This window comes from Carettochelys insculpta, chromosome 1, assembly GCF_033958435.1.
Source record: "Carettochelys insculpta isolate YL-2023 chromosome 1, ASM3395843v1, whole genome shotgun sequence".
Classification (NCBI taxonomy): domain Eukaryota; kingdom Metazoa; phylum Chordata; order Testudines; family Carettochelyidae; genus Carettochelys; species Carettochelys insculpta.
The window spans coordinates 19,734,862-19,747,532 of NC_134137.1; the positions used below are offsets into that span (position 1 = coordinate 19,734,862).

General features: G+C 44.3%; 1 protein-coding gene across 3 annotated transcripts in view; it reads right to left on the reverse strand.

Moving 5' to 3' along the window:
- Window positions 1-12,671, reverse strand: part of RSF1 (remodeling and spacing factor 1) — a 138,440-nt gene that overhangs the window by 32,942 nt on the left and 92,827 nt on the right. For all 3 annotated transcript variants that reach the window (XR_012643116.1, XM_074983104.1, XM_074983123.1), the window contains 2 exons: window positions 9,120-9,174; window positions 3,818-3,927 (listed from right to left, as the gene is read on the reverse strand). Coding sequence is in view for 2 of the 3 variants with exons in the window: in XM_074983104.1 (XP_074839205.1) it covers window positions 3,818-3,927; window positions 9,120-9,174 (165 nt within the window). In the remaining variant the exon portion in view is untranslated. The remainder of the gene's footprint in view (window positions 1-3,817; window positions 3,928-9,119; window positions 9,175-12,671) is intronic.

Consider the following 12,671-nt stretch of genomic DNA (forward strand, 5'->3'; position numbering starts at 1 on the left):
AGGCTGCGTAGCCTTCCTGCACGATGGCCTTGAGCACCGGCTTCTTGTCCTCTGGAAGCGAGTCCATGAGGGAAGTCAGCCTGGAGTTGTTGTCGAAATTATGGTTCGCTAGATGCACTGCGTAATTCGCCATTCTCAACAGTAGGATAGAGGAGGAGTAGACCTTTCTGCTGAACAACTCTGGTTTCTTGGCATCTTTGTCCGTTCCCCCTGTCTTGTACTGAGAAGTTTTTGACCTCTGTTGAGACGATTCCACCACCAGAGAATTTGGCTGCGGATGGCTGATCAGGAACTCCATGCCCTTCGCCGGGATGAAGTACTTCTTATCTGCTCTCTTGTTTATAGGCGGAGTGGACGCAGGAGTTGCCATATTGTGGCTGGACTCCATGATTGCTTCATCAGCGGAATAGCTATTTTGGAAGAGGCCGGAGGTCTCAGGTTTTTAAGGAGCTTATGGTGTTTCTCCTGCACCTCTGCTGTTTGGATGCCTTGCGTGAAAGCCACCCTTTTAAACAGCTCTTGGAACTGTCTGAGATCGTCCGGAGGATGGACGTCCCCTGGGGCCATGGCCTCGTCAGGGGAAGATAGCGAGGAACCGCTAGCGTAAGTCTCTCTGGACCCCTCTGGGTCCTGTTGACGGTGATACATCCTCTCGCTAGATACTTGCGAGGGAAAATCTCGGGGTTCCAGAATCAACTCCCCCTGAGATATCTGCGTTTCTGTCCCCGTCCGCGATTGCCCTCGGGGATATTGAACCGTCTGAGGGGATCTGTCCCTGGGAGTATGCCTATGGTGTCTATGCCCCGCGTGATAAGGGCGACCATGGCAACATGGGCGCTGTTCCGGAGATGGAGACCTCGACCACTCTGGAGGCGCATACCCCCTGTGTCTGGGGGAGCGAGATCGTCTGGGTGATTGAGATAATAGAGAGACTGATTTGTGGCAGTACTCCAGGGGTTCAAAGCCCAGGAAGGGCGATGGTGGTCCGAGCCATGGTGATGCTGGCTGTAGGAACAGGGATGGGGGCTCAGGGTATACTGGAGGTGACCCCGGCCGCATCATTGGAGTCTGCAGCATAAGTGGAGGGCTTAGAGCGAGTAGCCCTGCAGCCCTGTCTGGAGAAGGGCTGCGGTGCTGGGTTTTCTGTGCTGCCTTTCCCCTCCCCTGTGGGGCTGGCTCCACCCCTTTCCGCGTTGGGGATCTCGGCCCCGCTGTCTGCACCGCGCTCGGCATGCTCTGCTGCGGTGCCACGCAGGTGGTCTCCCCCGGTGCCTGCAGGCCGCGTGCCTGCGAGCTCTGCACCGCCGGTTCCCTGGGGGTCGGTGCCATGAGCTGCGGTGCCACCGGTTCCGGCGCTTGCCTGGCTGCCGCCCTGCCCGCCGTGCGGGGCGGCTGTTTGATTATTGGAGGCTCAGCCTCTGCCATGTGCGTCTCCGCACCGCCGCCGCTCAGCTGTGACTGCGGCTGGGGGCTATGCGCTCCACCTGTCCCGCTCGCTGTGGCTGCTGGCAGAGATCGGGTTGGTGAAAGCTTCCTTCGTTTTTGCGATGATGGGGTTAGGGAAGCAGCTTTCCTTTTATGGGCTCCTGCAGGTCCCTCCTGCTGAGGCCGCTCCGGTGCATCTGGCTGGAGGGTCTTGTCAAAGAGCAGCATTTTCAGCCGCATCTCTCTGTCCTTCCTTGCTCTGGCTGTGAGCTTTGCGCAGAAGGAGCATTTCTGGGTGACGAGATTCCCCGAGGCACCTAATGCACTGACTGTGCCCATCGGAGGCCGGCATCGCTTCTTGACATGACTCACACTTTTTGAATCCTGAAGAGGACATTGTGGTGAGTCTTTGAGTTGTTAATAGGGTACTTAGCACCTTCTCTGTGCCTGTTCCCCTCTCGGACTCAGCCTGCCGCGGCAGGAAGCCTAATGGCCTTACGTCCCCGGGCCTCCGCTGCTCTGCTTGCTACTAAGGCTGTAAAACTTTACTTTTTACTCTCTTTTCTTTCTTTCTTTTTTTTTTTTTGAAAACAATAACAAGCTAACTTAAGCTAAAAGACTGAAAAAGAAACTCTAAACACTTTAAAAACATTAAATACGCTAACTCTGGCCGTAGCCTGAGCGGATTCCGTCTGCAGCCGATGGCGGTTAAAGAGGAACTGGCGGGGACCAGATCGCGCATGTGGCCGGGAGCGCGCAAGGGAGCGGCGCATGCGCAGTCCGGCAGAAACTTCTGGAAAGATCCGACCTGTGGCGCCGGGGCGAGCCCGACACCTATCGTGGAACACCCACGGGGACACTCGAGGAAGAACAAGTGATATAACAAGTAATACAATGTGGGGGGGGGGGAGGAGAGAAAAATTATTTTTTCTTAGACTTTTCCATCCTATTTCTTCTAACTTTAGACTACAGTCTGGGCCCCTGTATTATTTTCTGGGATCACATGCAATGATGGGAGGTGGGACAGCAGTGGATGGCCAGGTGAGAATACAGTCCTTGCACAGAAGCCTTTTAGGGCAGTGGACAGCCAAAGCCTCTCCCCATCAGCAACTCTTTTTTCGTAAAAACTTTCCTATCTTCTCTTTCTTCATGCTTTTCAGTGTCCCTCTATTAGTTTCAACAAAGTCAAAAATCTTTTTTCCGAGACTTTCTATCGTCTTTCTTCTAAATTTAAGAATACAGTCAGGATCCCTGTATTATGGCCAGTTGAGAATTCAGCTACAGAAGAAAGACATTTCTGTAAACTTTTTTGCTGTCTGTGTGGATGCCCTACTTTTCCTTCCTTTCAACAGGAAAAATGGAGGTTTGCTTAGCATGGGAGGGGAATGAGGAAAATGCAATGTGGGAAGATGATGTCAAAGACCAGTGAGCATACCCAGAATGCTACAGGGATGAGGGAACTATGGGATAGGTTCCCACAATGCACTACTGCAAAAGTTGATGTCAGCCAATTTGAGTGCGACAGAAATGAGTTGACTTTATAAGGAGCATGTGGGAAGTGAGGATGGTCAAATTCGAACTTATAAATTCCAGAATTACAAAATTGATATTAATAAATTCAAATGTATTCTGTAGTGTAGACGTAGCCCATGCTGTACTAATGCCCTTTCCTTGAGAGCAGAACCAAATTAGCCATTGGTTTAAACATAGCTATTGCCAACATGGTTTTAAACACTCTCCTTGTGGACCAACATGCACACTGATCATGTAAGAATAGAAGCTGTGCTGTACTGCAGACTGCTTCAGTAAGTAACGTACAGCACCATTTTATAACCTACTGCGAAGAGGGAAAAAGAGATTTTATGAACCTGTTCGTGAAAACTGTCTGCAGAAAATACTGACTTGAGTATTCTGTTTCCAGCTATTGTGCAGAGGTAAAGTTCATTTTTCTCACTTTGTCTCTTGTGATAAGATTTTTAATCTGCACAGTACATTACTTTGAATGTTCACAGAAGAAAGGTAGAATGGAAAAAAGGAACAGGACCACATAGCTTTCAGACAGTTGTGTTAGTTCAACCTCCATAAAGGGAGAAAAGATGCACTGGGCTGCATTAGTATTCTGTATATACTACCAAAAAACAAAGAAATTTCTAAAAAGGCTGTACTTCCCATAACACTTGGCTACATACCTTTATCTGCACTTACATGTCAGTCAACCAAAGTGGAGCCTTTGCTCTATACTTGGCAATCATCTGCAGTACTCAAAAGTAAGACTGACTATAATTTGATCATTTGGCTAACCATATAAGTACCTCTAAGAAGCAGGCGACTGGATGGATAGAGGAAATGGTAATATATTAACAACATTCCAAATGAAGAACAAGCTGCCTACCTATAACTTATGCATTTCCGTGTTCTAGTCGACCTCCTTTCGAGCAGCTTTGATTTTGACTTTTTGGAATCTTTCTTCTTTTCTTCTAGACCTTCCGGTATTTCTGGCTCCTGTTGAAGTCACATAACAAGTGTCAGACACACTGGATCAGATACCCTGGAGCTTTGTCTGCCCTCCCAGGATTCAGGCGGACTGAGCTGGAATCATCTATTTTCATGTCAAACAGGTAAGTGCAAAACACTTCAAGTTCTCAAGTGGCTGAAACATATACAGGTACCTTGCTCACCGGTACCCCATCTTCTCTTTGTGGTACATCTTGAACCCCTCTAATCCAGAACTCTCTCATCTGACATCATCTGTAATCTGGCATGATTTTAGTTAGCTTGATGACCACTTATGCGCATGGCTAAATTTCCCGTGGTCCCATAAAGTTTGTTTACAGCTACCATTTCTGGCTCTCAGTGTTCTGTGCTGTTATTTAGCTGTAATTTACCTCTAAATGTCCTCTAAGAGCCCAGTAAGCAGTGGAAATGTTGATAATGCTGCTACAGAATATTGACCTCCCATGGTCCAGCAAATTCTCTTGTCCAGCACTGATCAGGTCCTGAGGGTGCCGGATTAGAGAGCTTCAACCTGTACTATACATAATAAGATGAGGATGTAGATTCCAGTAACTAGAGTGTCACTGTTTGTCTAGTTGAGATGACATGTCAGGCCTAGTCCATGCTACAGGTGAACAAGTCTTCGCCAATAAGTGTTTGCAAGCCATTCTAAGCTGGGATTTTTTTTGTGTGTGTACTAGTATGCTGATAGAACAACAAGAAGTCCTGTGGCACCTTATTGGCTACGTCTACACGTGAAGCCTACATCGAAGTAGCCTATTTCGATGTGGCGACATCGAAATAGGCTATTTCGATGAATAACGTCTACACGTCCTCCAGGTCTGGCAACGTCGATGTTCAACATCGACGTTGCGCAGCACCACATCGAAATAGGCGCAGCGAGGGAACGTCTACACGCCACAGTAGCACACATCGAAATAAGGGTGCCAGGCACAGCTGCAGACAGGGTCACAGGGCGGACTCAACAGCCAGCCGCTCCCTTAAAGGGCCCCTCCCAGACACACTTGCACTAAACAGCACAAGATACACAGAGCCGACAACGAGTTGCAGACCCTGTGCATGCAGCATGAATCCCCCGCTGCAGCAGCAACAGCCAGAAGCCCTGGGCTAAGGGCTGCTGCACACGGTGACCACAGAGCCCCGCACGGGCTGGAGAGACAGCGTCTCTCAACCCCCCAACTGATGGCTGCCATGGAGGACCCCACAATTTCGATGTTGCGGGACGCGGATCATCTACACGGTCCCTACTTCGACGTTGAACGTCGAAGTAGGGCGCTATTCCGATCCCCTCATGAGGTTAACGACTTCGACGTCTCGCCGCCTAACGTCGAAGTTAACTTCGAAATAGCGCCCGACGCGTGTAGCCGCGACGGGTGCTATTTCGAAGTTAGTGCCGCTACTTCGAAGTAGCGTGCACGTGTAGACACAGCTATAAACTAATAGATATTCTATAAGGTGCCACAGGACTTCTTGTTCTCAAAAATACAGACTAACACAGATACCTCTCTGATATTATGCTGATAGTACTTCTCTAGATAACTGACAGTTCTGGAGAAAAAGATCCATATTATGTCCCCACTCAGTGCATACCTTTTTGAGGTACAGTTTCAGTCCCCCTTTGGACAGGCTTTAACTCTACAACGTTATTATTGCAGAACCTTACTTTTCAACAAAAATTGACTTTTGGGTTGAATTTTTGTTTTTATCAAGGGGTGTAATGGTGGTTTGTTTTTTGGGGAAGAAAAAGGTTTGTGGTGTTTTATTCTTTTAAGTCTGTTAAAATCCCACTGAGACATATTTCAGTTATCCAAGTGTGGAGGGAGAAAAGCTGTCAGAGTTTGAAAGTCCACCTGATTTTTATTGTTAGAATAAGTTTAAATGTTTAAGTTTACTGGGCATGGATTAAATCATCTGTCAGGAAGTCACAAGGAAAAAAAACCACTTGGAAATGAATTTGAGGGGAAAAGCCCAAGATCTGCCATTTTTTTCCCATTCTTTTTTTTTTGTTTTTAAAAAAAAGGTCAATAAACTTTTGCTACAACATTCTGGCTGAAACCTTATAGACACAAAAGCAAGGCTTTTGCAACAAATAATACAGTTCCTTCAGCAGCTGTAACTCACAATGTACACTTGTATTAAGACAGTTAATACAATATCCACTAAGTTCCTACCAACAGCATAAGAACATAAGAATGGCCATACTGGGTCAGACCAAAGGTCCATCCAGCCCAGTATCCCGTCTGCCGACAGTGGCCAGTGCCAGGTGCCCCAGAGAAGGAGAACAGAAGACAATGATCAAGTGATTTATCTCCTGCCATCCATCTCCTGCCCTTGTACTGAAGGCTAGGGCACCATACTTTACCCCTGGCTAATAGCCATTTATGGACCTAACCTGCAAAAATTTATCGAGCTCTTTTTTAAACCCTAATAGAGTCCTGGCCTTCACAGCCTCCTCCGGCAAGGAGTTCCACAGGTTGACTGTGCGCTGTGTGAAGAAAAATTTCCTTTTATTAGTTTTGAACCTACTACCCATCAATTTCATTTGGTGTCCCCTAGTTCTTGTATTATGGAAAAAGGTAAATAATTTCTCTATATTCACTTTCTCTACACCATTCATGATTTTATATACCTCTATCATATCGTCCCTCAATCGCCTCTTTTCCAGACTGAAAAGTCCCAGTCTCTCTAGCCTCTCCCCATATGGGACCCGTTCCAAACCCCTAATCATCTTAGTTGCCCTTTTCTGAACCTTTTCTAATGCCAATATATCTTTTTTGAGGTGAGGAGACCACATCTGCACGCAGTACTCAAGATGTGGGCGTACCATAGTTTTATAAAGGGGAAGTATGATATCTTTTGTCTTATTATCTATCCCTTTTTTAATAATTCCTAACATCCTATTTGCTTTACTAACTGCCGCTGCACACTGCGTGGATGTCTTCAGAGAACTATCCACTATAACTCCAAGATCCCTTTCCTGATCTCTCGTAGCTAAGAGAAGTTATGCATGCTATTGGCACCAAAGCTTTGAAAGTTCTGACTTTTGTGAATATAAAAACCAAAACCAAAACACTGTTATTGTAGGCTTTTTGCAAAATAAGTGAACTTCAGACAGCACCTAGTTTCTCTCAGGATGTCCCTACATATCAAAGTACATTGGCACCAAAAATGAAGAGCTCCTCCTTTCTTCAACAGTATAGGTTTGAAAAGAAGACAAGAAAATGTCATTGGGGGTGTATAACTGACTTCCTCTATCAAGTATCAGAGGGGTAGCCGTGTTAGTCTGGATCTGTAGCAGCAACGAAGGGTCCTGTGGCACCTTATAGACTAACAGAAAAGTTTAGAGCATGAGCTTTCGTGAGTTAACTCACTTCTTCAGATGCAGCATCTGAAGAAGTGAGTTAACTCACGAAAGCTCATGCTCTAAACTTTTCTGTTAGTCTATAAGGTGCCACAGGACCCTTCGTTGCTTCCTCTATCAAATATCGAGAAAGAAATAATCAGAATTTTAAAAGGTAAATAATGTCTTAATTGCCTGTGGGGCATTTTATGTAGCACTGTTCACAAGGATGTTAGCTTTTAAACTCTGAACAGATTTTCTCCATCCCAGAAGAAAGCAACAGCAACTAATATCCTTGTCTATTCCTTACACTCTCACCACCCAAAAGGTGAGCCACTGAATTTATGATCATCTACCTGTTAATTAATTTATTTGCCACGCCTAACATTTGAGTGTCTGTTCCCTATGACCACACAGAGACTGTTGAGTACTAATGCCCAGAAAGCAACATCATTGTGGAGTCACTCTTTGGAGCAGCCCAGACAATTTTTCCTCAAGCTAGCCATATTACACGGATTCAAATTATTTTAATTATCAACACACAAAAGAGCAAATTACAATACAGAGCACTAAATTGTATTTAGTCCCTGCTCCAGCAAAGAGCATAAGCATGTGCTTACCAAATGTAAAATTCTGAATCAAAGCAATGTTGACAGTTTCCTTTAAAGCATGGTTTCCCAAACTGGGGGTCATGCTACCCTGGGGGGGGGGGTGTGAAGAAATTCCAGGGTGCAGGGTGTGAGGTGACCCAGCATCCCCCCATCATTCCCTCCCCACCTGAAGAAAGAGCTGGCCTTTGCTTTCAGCTCTCAGCCCCTGCCATTTTATGTGGGTGACCTGGCACAGCTGCTATAAAAAGCAGGCAGCTGGCAAAGACCCACATGGAGCTAGCTGCCTTCTGCAAAGATTAGTGAGTGTGGGTTGGGTGGGGGAGGAAGAGAATGGGATTAGATGAGATGCTGGGGGTACCTGGCTCAGGTGAGGGTGATAGGATAAAAGCGGATGGGGGGGCGGGGGCTGGTGGTGCCTGGCTTTGTGTGATGAGAGGTGATCAGGTGGCCAGCCAGCCTGTGGAACTCACAGTGTTTGGGCAGCTGGCCCCAGCATCACAGGGTTCAGGTGGCTTGGGCTCAGGCTAGCAGCTGGGCCCAGCAGCACAGGGCTTGGGCAGCTCAGGCTGGCAGGTGGGTGGCTGGCCCCAGCAGCGCAGGGCTTGGGCTTGGGCTTGGGCTTGGGCTGGCAGGCAGGTGGCTGGCCTCAGCAACACGGGTCTCAGGTGGCTGGCCTCGGCAGCGCAGTACTCGAGCAGCTCAGGAAGGCAGGTGGGCGGCTGGCCCGGGCAGCGTGGGGCTTGGGTGGGCGGCTCGGGTACCTGGCCCATGGCTGAGGCAGGCGGCTAGTGGGTAGGCAGCTGGTCCCAGCAGGGCAGGGCTTAGGCAGCCAGTGGGCGGGCAGGTGGCTGGCAGGCCTTGGCGTCACAGAGCTCGGGCAGGCAGCTCTGGTAGTGCAGGTCTCAGTCGGGCAGGCGGCTGTCGCAGTTAGCTCTGGTGGCCCACAAGAGGCCAAGAAAAACTATTTGTGCTTGTTTTCAATTTTAAATAACATTTTTATATCAAGTTTTTGTGTTTATTTTAAATTACAAATTAAATTTTTTGTTAAAAGGGGGGTTGGATGATTGTAAAGAAGAGGCGGGGGGGCTGAAGGTTTCTCAAAAATCAAAAGAGGGGGTGTGATGCTGAAAAGTTTGGGAACCGCTGCTTTAATGTATGCTGCAAATCTTAGGAAATAAGTAACTTACCGCGGCAAACACATTTAGGAAATGAAAGAACAGAACGCTTACCTGTGGCGGGATGATGTTCTCAATACTGATGCCCACATACACCAATCGCTCTTTCCTTACGAGAGAAAGAAAATTAAAAATAATTGACAAGATGCTTTTTCATAAAATTTAAAACACTGCTCTAATCTATATTTGAAGCTTTTCTTGAGATTGGCAGAAGCAACCCTATGAGTTGCCTAACTGCAAAATATTAAGATTCAACGCTTTGATTATAATTACTAGGGATTACTTGCTAGGCCTTTAAGGATCACAATTTCCTTTACATGTGAACTGGTTACTTTGTAAACATTTCAATCAATCACAAGTATCTGACAGGTACAGACACCAAGAAAGGAGAAAAATAGGTTAACTGTGGTACAAGGGAATGTAACTAACAGCAACAGATCAAAAATTAAGGAAAATTTAGAAACTGTTGAATATCTAGAAAAACAGATTCATTATGCAGTGGAATAGTATCCTAAGAGAAGCCACATCTCTTGAAGAATTTAAATCTTGACTGGATCATATTATGTGCTAATACATATACTGTAGAAAGCAGTTATAAACTGGAAGAGAATAAATTAGATGTTACCTAATAGTAGTTCTTCATCCCCACACTACAATATTGCACGAAGCATTAATACCGTAGAAACCAAAGTTAAAAACAATAAACCACACATCTAATTTGGAACTGGAAGAATGCAATCAGGCAGCAGAGATAAAATAAAATAAAATAAAATAACCATATATGGTAGAATACTGTGTTAAATGTAAACTACTGAAAAAGGTAAAGTTTAAAAAAAGCTTTGACAAGATAATAAAACAGTTTCTGAGCTTGTTTCGTTTACATTCAGATGATTCAAAACAGCATTTTTCTTCTTCATGCTAAATTTCAAAGTGTATTAAATCTGTGATCCGTTATAAACGTCTGAAAGAACAATTCTATTCAAGAGTTATGAACACTTCAGAGTTATGAAAAACATCTATTCCTGAGGTGTTCGTAACTCTGAGGTTCCTTCTGTATTGTTGAACTAGAAAGCAAGAATGAAGACCAAAGTGCTAGGCTTATGTGTTCTTCTCAGATGAAACAGAATCTTGATGGATATATTATCAATTAGAACCACATAAAGCTTGCAAGTCCAAATCACATTTGCAGGCACTGTATATGTACCTATCTGTTCACACGCATCAAATACCTGATATACACATTCATTTTAAATTTGTGCGTATTAGTAAGGAGCATACAGAAATGTATACAGCTGAAAGCATCCAAGAAAATGTATTTCCTAATGTTTGCATTTATCTGGTAGCAGATCAAGATTTTCAAATGTTCTTGTGACAGGACACTCAACGGGACTGCCTTTTCTCAATATCCTTCTAATGAACCAACTGCAGAAAAAGATCTGAGGGGGAAGGATAACTCAGTGGTTTGAGCATTGGCCTGCTAAACCCAGGATTGTGAGCTTAGTACTTGAGAGGCCATTTAGAGATCTGGGGCAAATACATTAACAAAAAAAATCTGTCAGGGATGGCAACAGGTCCTGCTGTGAGTGCAGGAGACTGGATTCAATGACCTCTGAAGGTGCTTCCAGCTCTATGAGATAGGTACAGCTCCATATTTATTTATCTCATCATTTTCCTAAGTAAAAGCCACAAATTTTGTTTTCAAAATAATGTTCACAGAATAGTAAACTGGATTTTGAATAGTTCTCCTAAAGCTTTGTAATAAGGCTGCATGCTGTCACAATTTTACACCTGTATTGATATGTTTTGCTTTATTTGAAAGTACTTACTTTTCTAGCCTAGTGCCAGTTCCCTAACCTTATAAATCAAAAAGAAACTTTCTCTCCATCTGAGTGCTATGAGATCTAGGCAAGTAGAGAGAAAATTGCTTCACTTGTCTAGCAGATTTAATTAAAATGCATGAAAAATAATCTCAATGCAAGACAAGATGCTGCTAACGAGAACACAAATGTAAAAGCTATAATAATAATAATAATCAAATTTCCTTCTGTAGTGGGATTCATTGCTTCTTCCACTTTCTACTATGAAGCAAAAAATTAAGTACAACAAGGGAATGAAAAGTAAAATTCAAGCAAGTTTTACTGGAGAGGTTCTGAAGTGCTGTTCCTAATTTTGATGGTCAGATTATTTAGGAAATTAGGGGATTAAAGTAAAGCATTAAAGATGGGCCTGGAATGTAGCAAAGGTCTTAAATTAGACAGGCAGATGAAATAACATGTACCTTCCTTACCAACAAGGAACAAATGAAATCTCAACATTTAAACCAGCAGTTCTCAAATTGCCTGCAATGGAGATGCACTGGCTTTCCTTATCTCTAACTGACAAACCACACTAAAAGAACCCAGATACACATTATCTTATACTACTACTTTTCTGTGCAACTAATGGCAGCAGTTGCCAAAGGTACAGCACATGACACCCTCTAAGGAGAGGAAGCAATCCATGAGACTGGGCATAGGTGAAGAGGTGACCATGAACAGGAAAGCAGTCCCAAGAGATAATAAAAAGCACTGTACACTCTAAAAAAAGGTTTGAGAACACCTGATTTAAATACAAAATAGTATCAAGCAAAATCTTCAGTGACCTCTGCTTCCACCTGGTGTCAGAACATGGTTATACACATTTATAGGTGTATAAATAAAAACTTGAAATTCAGTAAGCCTGGAACAGAAGAAGAAGATTCTGTCTCAAGACTCCATTTTTGTCGCACCTGTCATTGAAACAACAGAGTCAACAGTCTTCATTAAAAGTAAGTTAGTCATAAACTGCCATTTTGGGAAAATATTGACGTATTACTAGACAACTGAATCAGTTTGAATGAAGACCTTGAACACTGCCATGCGAAACCCTGGATTGTATGGAAAATAGTCAAAATAAGGAGAGTCAGCAATGTCACTGCAGTGATACAAAGGATCAGACCATTGTACTTAGTGAGAGCCTCAGTTCCTTCAGGGGATTCTCTTTCCACCAAACAGAAAGAGACTAAAAACCTTGAGAGTTAACAGAGGTTGACAAGGTTGAGCTCTTCACAGCTCTTTACTTTTGTGCATCAAATTAACATCTACTTTCCCATTTTAGTTGAGAACTGTACTTGTTCTGTGAAAGAAACCAAGACCCCAGACTTTTTCCAACACCACTGCAGTATGAGTCTCACCCTCTTCACCCGTAACCAGCATCAGCCACCACTAGACTCCTGCCAGATCAAAACTGTGCCATCAAGTTTACTATCCTGCCTCTCCTACCAACAGATGCTTCAAAAGGAATTAAAAATCATCTGTAGACCAGGAAAGGAGATAATTTTAGCTAGAAGGTCAGGCTGATGAACATTTGTTCTTATAGCAGTTTTAACCATACAAAAAAGATGTAACACATGAACCGTGTGCTGTTCTGTAACAATTACAAAACCTACAACAACACAACATTTCAGCTGCAAATTTAAAAAGCAAGACAAACCGGCATTGCTGAAGACAAGTCTGACAGCAGTGATATAGCGCAGCGCGTGCTACTTGAACATTTTGTACAGAAAAATACTATACATTAGCGGTGTGG